This window comes from Pipistrellus kuhlii, unplaced genomic scaffold (assembly GCF_014108245.1).
Source record: "Pipistrellus kuhlii isolate mPipKuh1 unplaced genomic scaffold, mPipKuh1.p scaffold_m20_p_89, whole genome shotgun sequence".
NCBI lineage: Eukaryota > Metazoa > Chordata > Mammalia > Chiroptera > Vespertilionidae > Pipistrellus > Pipistrellus kuhlii.
In genome coordinates this window covers 652678-673399 of record NW_023425594.1, presented here as the reverse complement: position 1 = coordinate 673399, position 20722 = coordinate 652678, and the positions used below count along the sequence as shown (strand labels likewise).

General features: G+C 46.0%; 1 protein-coding gene across 2 annotated transcripts; it reads left to right on the top strand.

The window, feature by feature from the left end:
- The first annotated feature begins 9901 nt into the window (after positions 1-9901).
- ZNF329 (zinc finger protein 329) lies at positions 9902-20115 on the top strand. 2 transcript variants are annotated; one of them, XM_045577384.1, is made up of 2 exons: positions 9902-9923; positions 18294-20115. In XM_045577384.1, exon 2 carries the CDS (start codon positions 18314-18316, stop codon positions 19931-19933), a length of 1620 nt encoding a protein of 539 aa, XP_045433340.1. In that variant the 5' UTR covers positions 9902-9923; positions 18294-18313; the 3' UTR covers positions 19934-20115. The 2 variants fall into 2 exon arrangements, with proteins under 2 accessions (XP_045433340.1, XP_036281954.1); XM_036426061.2 differs by lacking the exon at positions 9902-9923 and adding an exon at positions 14900-15036.
- The last annotated feature ends 607 nt before the right edge of the window (positions 20116-20722 follow it).

Sequence of the window (20722 nt, the reverse complement as noted above, 5' to 3'; positions counted from 1 at the left end):
CTCTCTGTAAAAAATCAATAAAATATATTTAAAAAAAAAACAAACATGAACACACTTGAAAACAATCTTAATATTTTATCAATCAATGAGATGCCAATAAAACCAGGCAGAATCGCAAAGATTCAGAAATCAACACACTTGCCTACTCACAAAAACATCTCTATAACCTTCACGGGTATGTTGAAAAGGAGATTTCTTTCACCGTAGACTCATAAAATTATAGGACGCCTGGGTTTGTGGGAAATGCAGGGGGCCTACAGGAAAATAAGTTTCTGGAAAGAATGGCAAGGGAGCTGGCCTACATGAAACAATGCCATGATGGGAAGGCCGGCGGTGAACCCTAAATCATCATTGCACTCAACACAAGAGCAAATGGGATTCTGTCAGACGCTTTGGGAGCCTGGCCCTCGGTCTTTGCTCTTGCTGCCTCGAATGTGAGGGAAGGAGATGATGGCCACTCTTCACAAGAGCCGACAAGTTGGATTCAAACTCATCTTGAGGAGAAACGTCCCCAGAAACTATTGGTTCGAAAGAAGGCTCCTTGTCTTTTTTGGCAATAAACCGGTTTGGCTTGGTGGATAGAGCATCGGCCTGTGGACTGAAGGGTGCCTAGTTCGATTCCGGTCAAGGGCATGTACCTTGGTTGCGGGCACATCCCCAGTAAGGGGGGGAGGTGCAAGAGGCAGCTGATTGATGATTCTCTCTCATTAATGTTTCTGACTCTCTATCCCTCTCTCTTCCTCTCTGTGAAAAATCAATAAAATCTATTTAAAAAAACAGAAACAAAGCCATCAGTGCTGTACAGTTACAATCACAGGATGGTTTTTTTGGAGGTGGCTGGGAAGATTCCTCTTGCATGTCAGCAGGTTGGCACAACTGTTTTGAACCGAGGTGTGTCATTTGTATCAAGCACCTTTTTATTTTTTCTCACCCAGAGAGGACTCTTACTGTCACCAGTGATGGAGGAATAGAGATTGAGGGCTGAAGCCACCCCATCCTCTTGGTCCCATTATGTATTTTTATTGTTGTTTTATTTCTTTTACTAGATGCCCAAAGCACAAAAATTCCTACAAGAGTAGGCCTTCCTTCCCCCGGCCGCCAGCACCAGCTTCCCTCTGGCACCTGGGACCTGGGCTGCTTCCCTCTGACCACCGGCAGGCACCTGGGACCCAGGCTTCACTCCTGCCCCAGCTTTGTCCAGGACTTCCGGAAGGACATCCAGTCTAAGTAGCATACTACCCTTTTATTATTATAGATTGATTTCCGAGAGGAAGGGAGAGGGAAAGAGAGGAACATTAATGATGAGAGAGAGTCACTGATCAGCTGTCTCCTGCATGCCCCCTACAAGCCTGCAACCCAGGCATGTGTCCCCCACCAGAATCGAACCTGGGACCCTTCACTCCATAGGTCAATGCTCTATCCACTGAGCCAAACCAGCTAGGGCATGCTGTGCTTATATATATATATATATATATATATATATATATATATATATATATATACATATATATATATATATTTTATTGATTTCAGAGAGGAAGGAAGAGGGAGAAAGAGATAGAAACATCAGTGATGAGAGAGAATCATGGATTGGCTGCCTCCTGCACACCCTCTACAGAGCACAGATTTATCATCTCACAGCTCTTGAGGTTAGACATCCAAAATGGGTCTTGCCAGCCCTATCAGGTGTGGCTCAATGGATAGAGCATCGGTCTGCAGACTGAAAGGTCCTGGGTTTGAGTCCCAGGTTCAATTCCAGTCAAGGGAACATGCCCGGGTTGAGGGCTCAACATTGATCAGTTGCCTCGTACACCCCTCCTACTGAGAGTGTTCCTGCAACCAAGGTACACGCCCTTGACCCGAATCTATCCCAGAACTCTTAAGTCCACAGGCCTGACGCTCTATCCACTGAGCCAAACCGGTTAGGGCTAAGTCAGTCATTTCTATGAGACGTTGTCGTTCAGGCCTAGACTCTGAGTCCCCTTGAATGGTGTCTCTGTGGCGAATCAAGGGGACACGTAGAACATAACTGTTCATACCTGCTCATCCATGATTGCAGGGAGCCACAGTGCAAAGTCTCTCTACAGCTTCGTTGTCATATCCAGCTAGAGGCCCAGTGATCGAGGCCTGACCAGTGATCGAGGCCTTCTGGGGGACTGGCCAGCTGAGAGGAGGGACCTTAGGAGATTAACTGGCCAGGCCCCCAATTGGGAGCTATTGCGGGGGTTGGCTAGCAGAGGAGAGAGACTGAGGGAGGTTGGTCAGCTAGCTGGGGGGCCGGCCAGGCAAGGGAGAGGCTGCGGGAAGTTTGTAGGCTGGGGGAAGAGGCTGCAGGAGGGTGGCTGTGGGAGCACACAGACCACCATGGGCCAGCTCCTGCATTGAGAGTCTGCCCCTTGGTGGTACATGCCCATATATATATATATATGTAATATGACTTTCTCTATTCTATATATGAGCTTCCTGGTGTCAAATAAGGTGAAAGTCAACCTTGAAATCCTGCCACATTGACCCTATGCGTCCTGTTGTCGTCCAGTATGAGTCCTTGTGTTGAAAAAAAGCGAGGACACCCCCTGAAATTTTTCCACACCGACTTCAAGTATAGGGCTTCTCCCAGTAGGAGTTCTCAGACGTCGCATCACAAGTGCTGAGCCGTGTTCGATGACCACACCCATGTTTCTCTCCAGTGCATGTTCTGTGATGTGGAGTAAGAAAGGCGAAAAGGTTGAGACCTCTCCCCGAAGACTCACGTTGTAGGGTTTCTCTCCTTGATAGGTCCTTTGGTGTGAAGCAGCCTCTCCTAGAAAATAACATCCTGAATTGACCGCAAATGTAATTTCTCATAAGTGTCAATTCTCTCCTACCAAGAAAGTGGTAATTTGTGCCTTTATGCTGGTAGGCTTTTTCTCCTATGTGAGTTCTGAAGCATACCGAAGGGCAAACTTTCTCCAACGCTACCCCACACTCAACACATCAGTACGATTTGTCTCCTGGCCTGGCTGGTGTGGTTCAGTGGGTTGAGCATTGTCCCATGCACCAGTTCGATTCCCGGTCAGAGCCCATGCCAGGGTTGCGGGCTAGATCTCCAGTGGGGTGGGGGGAATGCAGGAGGCAGCCAATCAATGATTCTCTTATCAATGATGTTTCTATCTCTCCCTCTCTGAAACCAATAAAAAAAATTAAAAAAAAAAAGGTAAACCAGTCCTAACCAGTTTGGCTCAATGGATAGAGCTTCCGTCTGTGGACTGAAAGGTCCCAGGTTTGATTCTGGTCAAGGGCATGTACCTTGGTTGCACATTTGGTATGGGGTGTGCAGGAGGCAGCTGATCGATGTCTCTCTCTCATTGATGTTTCTAACTCTCTATCCCTCTCCCTTCCTCTCTGTAAAAAATCAATAAAATATATATATTTTTAAAAAGAGTCCAGTTTTTTGATGGCTGTAAAGCTTGCGAGATCCAGCAGGCCAAGGACGTCGGGTCCATTGTCCTCCCAGTGCTGCAACCCTTCCCTGAAGGCTCTCAATAAAACAGAATGTTCCTAAAAATAATAATAATAATAAATAAAAATAAAAAAGAGTCCCAGGTTCGATTCCTGTCAAGGGCATGTACCTTGGTTGCTGGCACATCCCCAGAAGGGGGTGTGAAGGAGACAACTGATGGATGTTTCTAACTCTCTATCTCTCTCCCTCTTTGTAAAAAAATCAATAAAATATATTTTTTAAAAATTATAAATAAGATCAGCCAAAACCGGTTTGGCTCAGTGGATAGAGCGTCAGCCTGTGGACTGGAAAGTCTGAGTTCGATTCCGGTCAGGGGCATGTACATTGGTTGCGGGCACATCCCCGGTGGGGGGTGTGCAGAAGGCAGCTTGTCAATGTTTCTCATCAACGATTCTTACTCTCTATCCCTCTCCCCTCCTCTCTGTAAAAAATCAATAAAATATATATTTAAAAAATTATAGACAAGATCATATTTTTTTCCTGCTTAATTTCAAGCAACTGATTCATCTTGCTCTTAAGTATTTATCATTTTCTGGTAGAATATCCAGCTCTACTTGCTGTTGCCAAATAACAAGAAATACCAGCTGAGACCAGTTTGGCCCAGTGGATAGAGCATCGGCCTGTGGACTGAAAGGTCCCAGGTTCCATTCTGGTCAGGGGCATGTACCTTGGTTGCAGGCACATCCCCAGTAGGGGTGGTGCAGGAGGCAGCTGATTGATGATTCTCTCTCATCGATGTTTCTAACTCTATCCCTCTCTCTTCCTCTCTGTAAAAAAATCAATAAAATATATTAAAAAAATACCATAACTCCTTGATTATCTCTTTAGTCCCAGCATCTGGTTTGTTGACCAATTGCACAAACTCACTTGCACCCCTCACTGCTTCACACTTGAGTGCTATGCAGATGACTTCCATGTCAAGATTATTCATGCAGCCGAAACCAGTTTGGCTCTGTGGTAGAGCGTCGGTCTGCAGACTGAAAGGTCTCGAGTTCGAGTCCGGTCAAGGGCATGTACTTTGGTTGCCAGCACATCCCCAGTAGGGGATGTGCAAGAGGCAACTGATCGATGATTCTCTCTCATCGATGTTTCTAACTCTCTATTCCTCTCTCTTCCTCTCTGTAAAAAATCAATAAAATATATTTTTAAAAAAAGATTATTCATGCAGTCTAAACTGGTTTGGCTCAGTGATAGAGCATGGGCCTGCGGACTGAAAGGTCCCAGGTTTGATTCCAGTCAAGGGCATTTGCCTTGGTTGCCGGCACATCCCCAGTAAGGGGTGTGCAAGAGGCAGCTGATCGATGCTTCTCTCTCATCGACGTTTCTAACTCTCTATCCCTCTCTCTTCCTCTTGTAAAAAAATCAATAAAAATATATTATTAAAAAAAAAGATTATTCATGCAGGAGGCAGCCAGTCAAGGATTCTCTCTCGCCGTTGATGTGTCTATCTCTCCCTTCCTCTCCCTTCCTCTCTGAAATAATTAAAAAGGAGTATTCTCTCCCAACTTGCAAAGTTGTCTGCCAGGGCCAGCCTGACGGTTGAACTGGGCTGAGGTGAGGGAGGTGGAAATTGAGAAAAGAAAGAGAGACAGGAAAGCAGGGCCAGGAGGACTACAGGTAGCCATTGACCGACTGTAGCAAGTTTATTAACTGCACAATGCTTTTTATACACAAAACACAGAATAGGAGGTCTGTCAAGAGGAATGTAGTCTTTGTTCCTCTTAATCTCTAAGGGACAGGGCAGGAGGACAAATTCTTGGTACAGCAAATCTCAGTAAATAGTTACAGACTTCTTGGCACGCCATGAAAGGTTGCACTTATTCTACTGATAATCGCCATCCAAACAAGCCTGGGAACACAGTGTGGGTTGGGGGCCAGCCTTGCTACCCCCTCGAGTGCAAGGACGTTGTCGGCTTACACCCTGTCTCCAACAGGCAGTGAGCTTCTAAGGATGTAACTCGGATCATGTCACTCTCCGCGGTAACCACACCCCACATTGGCTCCCACTGCATCGGAATGAAGCGGGAACCCCTAAGGAGAGTACTCAAGGCCCGGTGCTTCTGAGCTTTTCCCCTTCTCTCTCTTCTAACCTGTCCCTCACCCACCTCACTGCCTGCCATCAGCTTCTTCCTTCAACAACAAGTTTGCACCCCTGGCCAGCTTGGCTCAGTGGATAGAGCATTGACCTGCTGACTGAAGAGTCCCAGGTTTGATTCTGGTCATGGATTGTATCTTTGTTGCAGGCACATCTCCAGTAGGAGGTTTGCAGGAGGCAGCTGGTCTGTTTCTCTCTCATCAATGTTTCTGACTATCTATCCTTCTCTCTTCCTCTCTGCAAAAAAACCAATAAAATATATTTTAAAAAATAAAATAAAATAGCCGAGACTGGTTTGGCTCAATGGATAGAGCGTTGGCTTGGGGACTGAAGAGTCCCGGGTTCGATCCCGGTCAAGGGCATGTACCTTGGTTGCGGGCACATCCCCAGTGGGGGGTGTGCAAGAGGCAGCTGATCGATGACTCTCTCTCATTGATGTTTCTAACTCTCTATCTCTCTCCCTTCCTCTCTGTACAAAATCAATAAAATATATTTTTAAAAAAATAAAATAAAAAAATAGAATAAAATAATTTTAAAAAAAGAATGGTAGGGCATATACATTGAGGGTTAGCGTGCCCAGAGCAATTCCAATATTAGGGCGTGCCTGAACAGAGGCATGCAATGGTGTGTTCACCTAGATTTACAGAAACAAACCAAGTCTTAGAAAAAAAACTTTAATGTGTTAGAAAACCCAGTCCTCTCACAGCCCTCTAACTATCCTGATTAAAAATAACGAAGGTGCATTTTGGAGAGTTCAAGTCTTTTGTTCTAAGTTTTGGAGTTAGAAAGCATCCGTGCAAATCTGAGACAGAAGCTTGTGTCTGAAACCATAGCCACTATGCCCTAGCTGGCTTGGCTCAGTGGATAGAGCATCATTGGCCTGTGGACTGAAGGGTCGTGGGTTCGATTCCGGACAAGGGCACATGTCTGGGTTCTGGGCTAGATCCCCAGTGTGGGGCGTGCAGGAGGCAGTCCATCAATGGTTCTCTCATCATGGGTGTTTCTGTCTCTCTGTCTCTCTCTCCCTTCCTCTCTGAAATCAATAAAAATATATTTAAAAACTAAAAATGAAACCATAGCCACTCAATCCCAAAATATACCTAATAATGGATTTGTGGACAGTGACAAAGCACATGTTGTCAAATGCTAAGTGCCTTATCTAGGGGCTGGGTACACAATTCTGATGAGGTTTCTGAACATTTGAAAATGTTCTTCTTCTTTTTTTAATATTTTTTCTTTATTGATTTCGGAGAGGAAGGGAGAAGGAGAGAGACAGATAGAAACCTGGGATCCGTCAGTCCGCAGGACAAAGCTCTATCCACTGAGCCAAACCATTTAGGGCTGAAAATGTGTTTAATAGAATGCTCAGGAAAAGTCAATCCAGTCAATGCAATTTTTTTAAAGGTTCACACATCTTTAGCTGAGGAAATGACTTCATTAATTTTTAGACAATCAATTCATTGATTCTTCTGTAGGGGGTGTGCAACAGGCAGCTGATTGATGTTTCTCTCTCATCGATGTTTCAAACTCTCTATCCCTCTCTCTTCCTCTCTGTAAAAAATCAATAAAATATATTTAAAAAATACTCTAAACTCAGGGTGATCACTTAAGTTATATAAATGTGCAATCACTCTGTTGTTCTCCTGAAACGAATACTGTATGCCAACTGTCATTGAAAAAATTAAATATTATTGAAAAATTCTGGTTAAAATACCTAGGGTGGCAGGAAGTACATTTCAGCCATGAGATAAATAGTCCTCTACTTCCCCCTATAGGCCATGGCTGGTCCTGCGTGTATAGCTTCAAAGTGTGAACCTGGAGCTATGGCTGCAGGGAACCCTCACCAACAGTTCTTGCTTTGTGAACTTCTCCGGGCTACATCAGGTCACAAATATTCAAGCTGAAAACAACCAAAACAAAACAAAACAAAACCACCAAAATTGAACTTCTAAGGCTAGAAAAATATACCGCGGATGTTTCTTCATCTTTTCTTTTTTGGCTCAAAAACATTGTACTTTGCAAAGCAAGAATTGGACCTAACCGGTTTGGCTCAGTGGATAGAGCGGACTGAAGGGTCCCGGGTTCGATTCCGGTCAAGGGCATGCACCTTGATTGTGGGCACATCCCCAGTAGGGGGTGTGCAGGAGGCAGCTGATGGATGCTTCTCTCTCATCCATGTTTCTAACTCTCTATCCCTCTCTCTTCCTCTCTGTAAAAAAAATCAATAAAATATATATATTTTTAAAAAGGAGTTTCTCAGGCAAAGACAAAGTCAGGAAAACCTGCCAATTGAAGCTATTTACCACAGGGACCTGGTACATTTGCTGGAAATTGGCAGTAACTTTTCCATGAGAGATTAGAAACCCATCTTGACATAATTAGGAATATTTCTCATTTATTTTTTAAAAGAAGTCCTTTATTTATTTTTATTTATTTTTTTTACAGAGAGGAAGGGAGAGTGATAGTTGGAAACATTGTTGAGAGAGAAACATCAATCAGCTGCCTCCTGCACACTCCCTACTGGGGATGCGCCCTCAACCAAGGTACATGCCCTTGACCAGAATCGAACCCGGGACCTTTCAGTCTGCAGATTGACGCTCTTATCCACTGAGCCAAACCGGCATTGGCTCCATTCCTTTTATTAAGATTAAAATTATAGGATACACCCATCTCCCCTAGGCAGGAAACTCCAATAAAAGCCAGTCAGTGAATTTAGGACTCACAGGTGGGGGCTGCTTCAACTACCAATATCTAGTAATTAGCTCTGACACTAGAGCAATTAAGGTTGACCAGCCCTCCGGATTCCCTGTCCACAGCTCTCTGTTATTAAAACAAAGATTGGGGTCCCAGGTTCGATTCCGGTCAAGGGCATGTACCTTGGTTGCGGGCACATCCCCAGTGCGGGGGGAGGGGGGGGTTGTTGTGGTGCAGGAGGCAGCTGATCGATGTTTCTTTCTCATGGATGTTTCTAGCTCTCTATCCCTCTCCCTTCCTCTCTGTAAAAAAAAAAAAAAATCAATAAAATATATATTTAAAATAATAACCAATATAAATACTTTTATTGATTTCACAGAGGAAAAGACAGGGTTAGAGAGATAGAAACATCCATGAGAAAGAATCACTGATCGGCTGCCTCCTGCACATCCCCTCTGGGGATTGAGCCCACACCTCAGGCATGTGTCCTTGGCCAGAATTGAACCTGGGACCCTTCAGTCTGCAGGCCAAAGCTCTATCCACTGAGCCAAACTGCCAAGGATTCATTCCACTTTTCAATAAAACTCATGAAGATAAAACAATAAAAATAACCCTGGCCGGTTTTGCTCAGTGGATAGAGCGTCAGCCTGCAGACTGAAGGGTCTCAGGTTCGATTCCAGCCAAGGGCACATACTGGGGTGTGGGCTTGATCCCCAGAGGGGGCGTGAAGGAGGCAGCAGATCAATGATTCTCTCTATCCCTCGCCCTTCCTCTCTGTAAAAAAAAATCAATAAAAAAAATATTTTTTAAAAAAAAGGAAAGGAAGAAAGAAAGAAAGTCTATTTGAAACAAACAGACAGACCTGACTGGTGTGACTCACTGGATAGAGTGTCGGCCTGCAGACTAAAGGGTCCCGGGTTCGATTCCAGTCAAGGGGATGTACCTTGGTTGCGGGCACATCCCCGGGTGTGTGTGTGTGTGTGTGTGTGTGTGCAGGAGGCAGCTGATCGATTGATCGATGTTTCTCTCTCATCGAAGTTTCTGGCTCTCTATCCCTCTCCATTCCTCCCTGTAAAATAAATAAATAAATAAATAAAAATATATTAAAAAAAAAAAAAAAAAAAAAGCCTGAAAGCAAGCCTGGTGTCTCAGGGCTTCTAGGCCCCTGGCTTCCAGGCCCCGCTGTTCTTTCTCCTGGCGGCCGCTAGGCGGCGCTCCGCACCAGGCAGCGGCGATCCGCAGGGAGAAGGGGTGCGCGCGGGTCCCTCCGCGCCGGTGCAAGCCCGTCGGCGCCTCTCCTCCTCGGGCTGCAGCGGGTCACAGCACAGTCCCCGGAGAAACACTCCGAACCTCACACCTCCGCGGGGGCCCTCACAGCACGCTGCGCGGCGGGGCCTCCGGGGACGCGCTCATCCGGGCCCCTGCGCGCGCACGCACGCACACGCACACGCACACGCGCGCACGCGCACTCGCCCCAACCGGGTGGCCGCCGCCGCCGCCGCCGCCGCCGCCGCCGCCGCCGCCGCCGCCGCCGCCGCCGCCGCCGCCGCCGCCGCCGCCGCCGCCGCCGCCGCCGCCGCCGCCGCCGCCGCCGCCGCCGCCGCCGCCGCCGCCGCCGCCGCCTTCCCGCCCGCGGTGAGTCCGCCGCGCCCCTCGCGCCTCGGGGTCCCGTTCCCTCCGCGGGGAGTGTCCGTCGGCTCCGCCGGGCGGTGGGCGTTGCGGGCGGGCGGGCGTCGGGAGGCGGTGGGCGCGGTCGGCCGGCTGGGCGGGGTGGGCTGGGCCCGCCCGCCCTGGCCTCAGGCGAGGACGCCCCCGGGGCGGGTGGGGGTGCTCCTTGGGGTTTGAGGGGACCCCCCCCCCAAATTCCCCGGCCTTCCTGTCCCTCGGGGAGCTCAGCCGTTCCCGCCTCAGGGACCGTTCGGCGCCCGCCGCCTGGTGCCCGGGCCGCGGGGGGACCCCTCTCCCCCTCTCCCGCCTGGGGGGCCGCGGGGGGACCCCTCTCCCCCTCTCCCGCCTGGGGGGCCGCGGGGGGACCCCTCTCCCCCTCTCCCGCCTGGGGGGCCGCGGGGGGACCCCTCTCCCGCTGGAGGGCCGCGGGGGGGACCCCTCTCCCCTCTCCCGCCTGGGGGGCCGCGGGGGGACCCCTCTCCCGCCTGCAGGGCCGCGGGGGGACCCCTCTCCCGCCTGGGGGGCCGCGGGGTGACCCCTCTCCCGCCTGGGGGGCCGCGGGGGGCCCCCTCTCCCCTCTCCCTCCTGGAGGGCCGCGGGGGGACCCCATCTCCCGCCTGGGGGGCCGCGGGGGGACCCCTCTCCCCTCTCCCGCCTGGAGGGCCGCGGAGGGACCCCTCTCCCCTCTCCCGCCTGGAGGGCCGCGGGGGGACCCCTCTCCCCTCTCCCGCCTGGAGGGCCGCGGAGGGACCCCTCTCCCCTCTCCCGCCTGGGGGGCCGCGGGGGGACCCCTCTCCCGCTGGAGGGCCGCGGGGGGACCCCTCTCCCCTCTCCCGCCTGGAGGGCCGCGGAGGGACCCCTCTCCTGCCTGGGGGGCCGCGGGGGGACCCCTCTCCCGCCGGAAGGTCCCGGGCGCCGGGCACCGTCTGTTCACCTGCTCCCCACCTCCCCCTCTCGTCCCCCTGAACGCCCCTGCGTGAGGCCTCGGTGAGGTTCCCCATGAAGGCCGTGTTTTTCCATCTGTTTTATGGCCCTTTTTTTGCGTTTTCTCATCTTTGGTTTTCGGGGTTCATTTCCTTAACTCCTTTCCCCGCCTGCAAATGGAAAGGGGGAAACCCTGGCGCCCCCTTCTACCCACCCGTGAGTGCCTCCTGTACTTGCTTCATCTCATCTACGGGATGTCCCCCCCTAAAAAATGGATACACACTTGGAATCATCATAAAGGCAGCATTGATTAAAATGCGTTCTATTTTATTTATTTTTAATTTTATTTTTTAAAATATATTTTTATTGATTTCAGAGAGGAAGGGAGAGGGAGAGAGAGAAACATCCATGATGAGAGAAAATCATGGCTGGGCTGCCTCCTGCACGCCCCCTTCTGGCGATGGAGCCAGCAACCCAGACATGTGCTCTTGATGGGAATCGAACCCGGGATCCTTCAGTCCGCAGGTCAATGTTCTATCCACTAAGCCAAACCAGCTAGGGTGCATTCATCTTAAAATTGTAGTAGAATAGCCGAAACTGGTTGGCTCAGTGGATAGAGCATCTCCCTGCAGACTGAAGGGTCCCGGGTTCGATTCCGGTCAGGGGCATGTACCTTGGTTGCTGGCATGTCCCCAGTGGGGGGTGTGCAAGAGGCAGTTGATTGATGACTCTCTCATCAATGTTTCTAACCATCTATCTCTCTCTCTTCCTCTCTGTAAAAAAATCAATAAAATATATTTAAAAACTAAATAAATAAAAATTGTAATAGAATAAAAAAATTGTAATAGAGCCGTAACCGATTTAGCCCAGTGGATAGAGCGTCGGCCTGCGGACTGAAGGGTCTTGGGTTCGATTTCGGTCAAGGGCATGCACCTTGGATTGCGGGCATATCCCCAGTGGGGGGTGTTCAGGAGGCAGCTAGTTGATGATTCTCTCTCATCGATGTTTCTAGCTCTATCCTTCTCTGTAAAAAATTAGTAATATATTATATATATATATATATATATATATATATATATATATATATATGTTTTTTTTTAATTGTAATGGAATTAGCTGTTAAAGTGTGTATATACATTTTTTGGGGGGGTGTGTGGAACCCGCTGTATTTCCCTGTCATCCATTAAATCTTTTTGGGGGGATACATTTAAATTAAGTGGCAGGTACCGTCAAGCTTTCCCCTTAAATATCTCATTGTGCTTAACATCGAATTAGAGTTCAATACTATTTTTAAAAAAATTTAAAAAGACTATTATTATAACTACCATTTCAGAGATAAACATTAACTTGTTCCGCTTATTTATGTATTCATTGGTAGATTAGAGTTCAATACTATTGTTTTTTTAAAAATATATATATTTTTTATTGATTTGAGAGAGAGAGAGAGAGAGAGAGAGAGAGAGAGAGAAACATCGATGATGAGAGAGAATCATTGATGGACTGCCAAAAACAGCCTCAGCAACCAGGAAAAGGAGACTGGTAGGGCTTTCATTGTGAGTGGCGAGTAGAGTTGGGATGAGGGTGACCTCACCTTGCTGGGGCTTTTGAGGTTAAAACTTCCTGCCAACTCCAAGGAGAAAGCATTCAGGCTTTGTTACAAGCCTCCCTAGATGTAGGGTGGAAGGAGGGGCTGGGTAGGGAATGGTGCTTGAAAACTGGCAGCAGTCAATCATCAAAAACGGAGTCAGACTTTATCACAACGTGTATTCGGGTGGGTAGCTTTGTTAGGACAGGGCTCAACTTGGTGGCCAACCGTTTATCTTTGTTAAAGAACGCATCATTTGAACAAGCCAACATTATCATGCTTGGTCCACAGAGATGGCAGGGACCATGGGAAGGACTTGTACAGCTGAGGTCTGGCAGCCTTTGATGTTGACCATTCAGGCACTGGGCCTCAGTGGATTCCTCTGCAGGGTCAGAGGCTGGGGATAACGCCCTGCAGAGATGAGTGCCTGGGAAAGGAACTTTACACAGTCTTGGCACATCCTATAAAACTGTTACTTTATGAAGTCTTAACGCACCAGAATCGGGCCTGGTGGGGTCTAGACCAGTGGTTATGACCCTGACGGATTCAAAACCTTTTTTAAAAAAAATGCAGATTTATTGAGATATAATTCACAAACCATTACCATTCACCGTCTTCTTAAGGTATAAAATTCAGTGGTTTTCACCGTTGCCAATAACGACTTTAGAATATTTTTATCATCCTCAAAATGAAAGCGTGTGCCCATTAGCAGCCATTCCCTCTCTCCTCTATCCTTTTCAGCCCATGGCAATCATTAATCTACTTCCTGTCTCTGTCTTTGTATATTCTAGACATTTTATAAAAATGGAAATACAATATGCAGTCTTTTATGTTGGCTCCTTTTGCTTAGCATAGTGTTCTCAAGGTTCATCCACCTTTGCAGTGTGTATTAGTACTTAGTTCATTTTTATGGATATACCACATGGTGTTGATCCATTCACCAGCTGATTAACCTGCCTAGCCAGTGTGGCTCAGTTGGTTATTATACTGTAATCAGTTGATGGACATTTGAGTTTCTTCCACTTTTTTTTTGATATTATGTATATCCATGTACAAGGTTTTTTTTTGTGTGTGTGGTGTGGACATGTTTTCATTTCTCTTGGACAACTAGCTAAGAGTGGAACTGGTTATAGTGATCCTAGTGGGATTGAAGTAGTATTTTACTGTGGTTTAAATTTTCATGCCGAAACCGGTTTGGCTCAGTGGATAGAGCGTCGGCCTGTGGACTGAAGGGTTCCGGGTTCGATTCCAGTCAATGGCATGTACCTTGGTTGTGGGCACATCCCCAGTAGGGGGTGTACAAGAGGCAGCTGATTGATGATTCTCTCCCATCAATGTTTCTAACTCTCTATCCCTCTCTCTTCCTCTCTGTAAAAAATCAATAAAATATATTTAAAAAAATTTTTTTTTTTCATTTTCTTGGTGATTAAGCATCTTTTGGTGTTGAGCATCTTTTCTAAAATGCAGTTATGTTGCCGGCACCTGTTTGGCTCAGTGGTAGAGCGTCGGTCTGCGGACTGAAAGGTCCCGGGTTCGATTCCGGTCAAGGGCATGTACCTTGTTGCGGGCACGTCCCCAGTAGGGGATGTGCAAGAGGCAGCTGATCGATTATTCTCTCTCATCGATGTTTCTAACTCTCTCTCTCTCTCTCTTTCTCTCTGTATAAAATCAATAAAAATATATTTTAAAAAATAAAATAAATAAAATGCAGTTATGTTTATTGGCAGTTTGTATATCTTCTTTGGAGAACGTTTATTCAAATCCTTTGCTCATTTATTAAATGGGTTATTGATTTTTTTTAAAAAATAATCTTTTAAAAAATATGTGTTTTTATTTATTTCAGAGGGAGGGAGAGAAAGAAACACTGACCAGCTGCCTCCTACGTACTCCGTAATGGGGATTGAGCTCACAACCCACCTGGGCATGTGCGCTGACTGGTAATCAAACCAATAACTTCCTGATGTTCAACCAGCTGAGCCACACTGGCTAAGCAGGTTAATGACCGTTTTATTATTGAATTGTAAGTTACTTATTTACTCTGGATACCAATGCTTTCTCAGGTATATGATCTGCAAGTATTTTATCCTATTCTGTGGGTGACTTTTTACTTTCTTACTAGTGATGTTATTTGAAGCACAAAAGGTTTTAATTACCTACTTTTTTTTTTTTTGTCACTTGTACTTTTGATGTAAACAAGTTTTTGAAGCTTTATACCTGTTTTTCTTTTAGGAGTTTTAGTTTTAGATCTTAAATTTAGTCTGTCATCCACTTTGAGTTAACTTTTGTGTAATGCTCACTCTTTATGATCAAGTTTGTAGTGTGCCTTTTACCATCCTGAAAGGAATTTTATAGATGACATTACATAGCCACATAATTAAAAAAATTCTCAAGCCATATGTGCAGGTAAAGAGTCAATGAAAGGAAAGTATTAAAATATATGTTTCTATATTTAAGTACTTGGGCACAGCTACCCTAGAAGACATAGGAGGCAATCCTGTGTTGGAGACTATTGGTTTGGATTATGAGAAATAGGACAGTCAGAATTCATTGTCTTCAGTGCAATTGAATGTGGTGAGCTATGGGTGGATGCTGCTGAAACAGTGAGTATCGAGGAAGTGGATCCAGACCAGGTGTATGGAATAGGAAAGGAGAAAGGCAGTACCTTGGTGGGGGCAGGTTCTAAGTAGTTTACTAGAAGGCATCCCAGGCTGTCCAGATGAACTGGGTCTTATCCACAGGCGAGTAACCTGGTACAGCATCAAGACAAGTTATCACAGAACGTTCTTCAGACCTGAGGTCTCAGCATGTGCTGAGGCAACACTCAGTGTGTCAAAAGCCTTTGATGGCCATGGGGAAGAGAAGGACAGACTGGGGAAAATTAGCAATACTGAATTTCAGAGAAGTGGTATGCAGGATATCCAAGGACAGGGTCAGAGAATGGGGGAAAATAGGGGTACTCACTGCCCTGGCTGGTATGGCTCAGTTGGATATCATTCCATGAACTGAAAGATTGCCTATTTGATTGCTGGTCAGGGCATACGGCAAGGTTGTGGGCTGCCTCCTGCACATCTCCTGTTGGGGATCGAGCCTGAAACCAGGGCACGTGTCCAGACTGGGAATTGACCTGGTGACCTTTCATTGCACTGGAGGACACTCAACCAACTGAGCCATACTGGCCAGTCCTATGGAAACATTTAAAAAAAAATTTTTTTTTTCCTACGGCAACATTTTATATGGTTTATACTGGATATATTTAAATACACATTTATCATTTCCTTTTCTTTCCTTTTTTCTCCCCCCTTTTTTTTTGGGGGGGGGGCAGTGGTATGTTTTCCTGAAGAACAATTTCTCTAATTATCATTTTTAAAAATTCTATTTATTGATTTTAGAGAGTGAGAGAGGAAGGGAAAGTGAGAAACAACAATTTGCTGTTTCACTTATTGATTCATTCATTGGATGAGTCTTTTATGTGCCCTGACCGGAGATGGAACCCATAGCCTTGGCATATTGATTGGGACAACACTCTAACTTACTGAACTACCCAGCAGGGCTTTACTTTTGAACAATTACATATTTGATAGTTTTCCCCCTCCGCACTTTGAAAGGAGCCTGCCATTACCTGCAGGTTTCTATTTTGCTGTGGAGGGTTCCATCACGATACTTGTTATTTCTTTAGCAGTGGTGAGTCTTCTCCATGCTGGTCTTTTTTTTTTTTTTTTTTTTAATTAAATATATTTTATTGATTCTGTACAGAGAGGAAAGGAGAGAGATAGAGAGTTAGAAACATCAATGAGAGAGAGTCATCGATCAGCTGCCTCTTGCACACCCCCTACTGGGGATATGCCCGCAACCAAGGCACATGCCCTTGATCGGAATCGAACCCGGGGCCCCTCAGTCCCCAAGCCAACGCTCTATCCATTGAGCCAAACCGTTCCCGGCCCTGCTGGTCTTTATGACTATCACCTTGCCCTGTCGTTGTGGCTCAATGGATTGAAAGTTCATGCACCAAAAGGTCCCTGAATCAATTCCTGGTCAGAGCATATGCCCACGTTGTGGTTTGATCCCCAGTGGTGGGCATGCAGGAGGCAGGCAATTGATATTTTTCTCTCTCTTTCTCATTTCGCTCTCCCTTCCACTGTCTAAAATCATAAAAAATTTTTAAATTAATTTTAGCCGAAGCCGGTTTAGCTCAGTGGATAGAGCATCAGCCTGTGGACTGAAAGGTCCCAGGTTTAATTCTGGTCAAGGGCATGTACCTTGGTTGCGGGCACATCCCCGGTGGGAGGTATGCAAGAGGCAGCTGGTCGATGTTTCTCTCTCATCGATGTTTCTAACTCTCTATCTCTCTCCCTTCCTCTCTGTAAAAAATCAATTAAAAAATATATATATATTTTACATATTTTATTGATTTTTTATATATTTTTTAAAATATGAAAAAAAAACATTTAAAAATTTTTAAATGTGTCACCTTAGTATAGAATAATGTGCACTTATGCTCGGGACTCATGCTTTCTGAGCCTAAGATGCCTGCAGGTGGATTCACTGGGTGAGAAATGTGCCCATTTTATGTTTTGACTGCTGCTAGCAGATCACCAACTGTTTAATCACTTCCAATGCTCACCAACTCTTCCTGCGTGACCTGCCCAAGTTTTATATTTTCATACCTTGTTTTATTTTTTATTTTTTCAATTTATTTATTGATTTTAGAGGGAGAGAGAAAGAAACATTGATTTGTTGCTCTAGTTATTTATGCATTCATTGTTTGATTCTTGTATGTGCCCTTGGATCATTCCTACAACCTTGACGTAGGGGGACTACACTCTAACCAACTGAGCCACCCAGCCAGATCCCTTGTTTTACTTTTACTAGTGTGGAATGTGCATATATGTGTTCTTTTTTGTTGTTGTTAATCCTCACAAAGGATACTTTTTTCCATTAATTTTTAGAGAGAGTGGAAGGGAGGGGAAAAGGGGAAGAGAGAGAGAAAAAGAGAGAGGAAGAGGGGGTGGGGAGAGATGGATTTGAGAAAGACATATGGATTGGTTACCTCCCCTGCATATAACCTGACCTGGGGTCAGGGATCAAGCCTGCAGTCCTCGACCCAGAATCAATGCATGGGCTAATACTCTAACCACTGAACCACCAGCTGTGATATATTTTGTGTTTTTGTAGTTGCACTTTGGTCTTGGGCAGTGTGACTTAGAGATTGGAACATCATCCATACATTCAAGGGCCATGGGTTTGATTCCCAGTCGGGACACATGAGAGGCAATTGATTGATGCTTCTCTGTCACATCAATATGCCCCTCTCTCTCTCCCCACTCCTTTACTCTCTAAAATCAATAAAAACATGTCTTTTAGTAAGGATTAAAAAGAAGTTGCAGTAGCCCTAGCTGGTTTGGCTCAGTGGATAGAGTGTCAGCATGTGGACTGAAGAGTCCGGGGTTCAATTCTGGTGAAGGGCACTGGCCTAGGTTGTGGGCTCAATTCCCAGAAGGAGCATGCAGGAGGCAGCCAATCTATGATTCCCTCATCATTGACGTTTCTATCTCTCTGTCCTTTCCTCTCTGAAATCAATAAAAATATATTTTAAAAGATTTAAAAAAAAGTTTCCTTGTATTTTCCCTTTAAAAAGCAAATTAAAAAAATGCTTTGTAGCTCTCTCTGACCCCATTCTTCTCTTCATCCCCTGATTGTACGCATATGAATTTGAAAAAGAAAACAAGTAAAAGAACACACCCATATCCCTGCCTGTCACCACTTTTTATTATTCTTGAAGACATAGCTCCATGTACTAAAGTCCATCTTTTTCCTTCTTCACCTTTCAGCCTGCAACGGGAGACTGAAAATGACAGCTCAGAATATTTCTGAGGAAGCACTACCGTGTGACATGGAAATGGAAGGATTTGCAAGAGAGGGTCCCCATTTCACCATCCCAGGTGACAGGTGGGACTGTAAGAACTGGGAGGGACACCTGAGACAATTAGCTTTAACTCAGGAAAAGCCAGGAGCTCAGGAAGTAATTTGTGAGTATCCTGGACTTGGGAGGCCTTTGAGTGCCAGCTCTGACCTTCCAATATCTCGGAGGATTCCTACAACAAATGGTTTTCATGTACATGACTCAGAGGTTAGAGGTTTGGATTGTGACCCAGCTTTACACAGTTCTCAGAGAAGTTGTATCACCACAAGAACTGGTGACAGTGCTTCCTGTGAAAAAGCCTTCTGCCATTCCATGGAAGTGATTCAACCACTGGGAAGAAATCAAATGAGAGAGCAGCTCTATAAATACCCTGAAAGTGTTGAGTCTTCCAGCCATTTTACCCCTCTTGGTGAACAAAAGCTAACAAAAAAAGGGAAGAAACTGTCTGAAGACAAGGACTTTGGGGATATCTTTACTTTGACTTCATCTCTTAATGAAAGCAGGAGAAGTCACCCTGGGGAGAAGCTATATAAATGTATGGAATGTGGCAAGAGCTTCAAACGGAATTCTTCTCTCATTTTGCATCACCGAACTCACACTGGAGAGAAACCTTATACATGTAACGAGTGTGGAAAATCCTTCTCCAAGAACTATAACTTGATTGTGCATCAAAGAATCCACACAGGAGAGAAACCCTACAAATGCAGTAAGTGTGGGAAAGCCTTCAGTGATGGGTCAGCTCTGACACAACACCAGAGAATTCACACAGGGGAAAAACCTTATGAATGCCTAGAATGTGGAAAAACCTTCAACCGAAACTCATCCCTGATTTCTCATCGAAGAACTCATACGGGGGAGAGACCATATCAATGTAACGAGTGCGGGAAGCCTTTCACAGACATCTCCCACCTCACTGTGCATCTCAGAATCCACACTGGTGAGAAGCCCTATGAATGTAGCAAGTGTGGAAAGGCTTTCCGGGATGGCTCATACCTCACTCAGCACGAGAGGACTCACACAGGAGAGAAGCCCTTTGAATGTGTGGAGTGTGGAAAATCCTTCAATCGTAACTCTCACCTCATCGTGCATCAGAAAATCCATTCTGGGGAGAGGCCCTATGAGTGTAAAGAGTGTGGGAAAACGTTCGTTGAGAGTGCTTACCTTATCAGGCACCAGAGAATTCACACTGGCGAGAAGCCCTATGGCTGTGACCAGTGTCAGAAACTTTTCAGAAACACCGCTGGACTCATCCGGCACCAGAGGATTCATACTGGTGAGAAGCCCTACGAGTGTAGTTGGTGTGGCAAAGCCTTCAGGGACAGCTCCTGCCTGACCAAGCACCAGAGAATTCACACTAAGGAGACCCCATACCATTGTCAAGAGTGTGGGAAATCTTTCAAACAGAACTATCACCTTGCAGTACATAAGAGAGTCCACAGCAGGGACCGTCCCCACCAGTGTCCTCAGTGTGGGAAAATGTTTAGAAGGAGCTCAGCCCTGGCTCGACATCAGAGGACACACCCTGTGGAGAAACCCATGGAAGCATAATGGACATGGGCACACTCATTTCCTTAGTGCCCTTGAAAAACCTGTGTGAGGGAGGGTGTCTTCAAGGGTGATTCCTCCCAGTCAGTACAAAATAATTTTTTTAAATTTGGGTGATGAAATCTTGTGTCTGTGTTTGTGTGTGTGTATTTATTGATTTTTTGAGAGAGAGACAAACAGACACTGGTTGTTCCACTTAGTCATTCATTGCTTGATTCTTGTTATGTGCCCTGACCAGGGATTGAACCTGCAACCTTGGTGTATCAGGATGTCGCTCTAACCAACTGAGCTACCTGGGTAGGCCCAAGAATTTGTTATTATTTTCTTAAGAAAAAAAAATCACCTGCAATGCCACCCACTGGGATAATCATCATTAGTATTCTAGTAGACACCCTTTCCCCCATCTCCTTATGTGTGTGTAATTTTGCATGTATGGAGTTCCATCACACATGTGGCTTTTAAATATAGAAACTTATTTTTAAGTGTTTCTCTTCCCTATCCAGTAAGTGGAACGTGAGGCATTCCTTACCCATATTATTAACTCCAGGAGGGAACCAAGGATGGTGGTAAATGTGGCAAAGGCTTCAGGGATGATCACCCTGTCCTGTACGGAACATGATACACTGGAATGAAACCTTTGGAAGTCAGGAAGGCGCTTCTCTGGAGACACTCGGCTGCTCCTGTGTTAACTGGAGAGAACCTGTGAATGTGTTCAATGATTAATCAGTCTGACGAATCCTTGAAATCGGGAGTGTCTGCCTGTTGTTCGTAAGCAAACTCTTGGCAGAATCA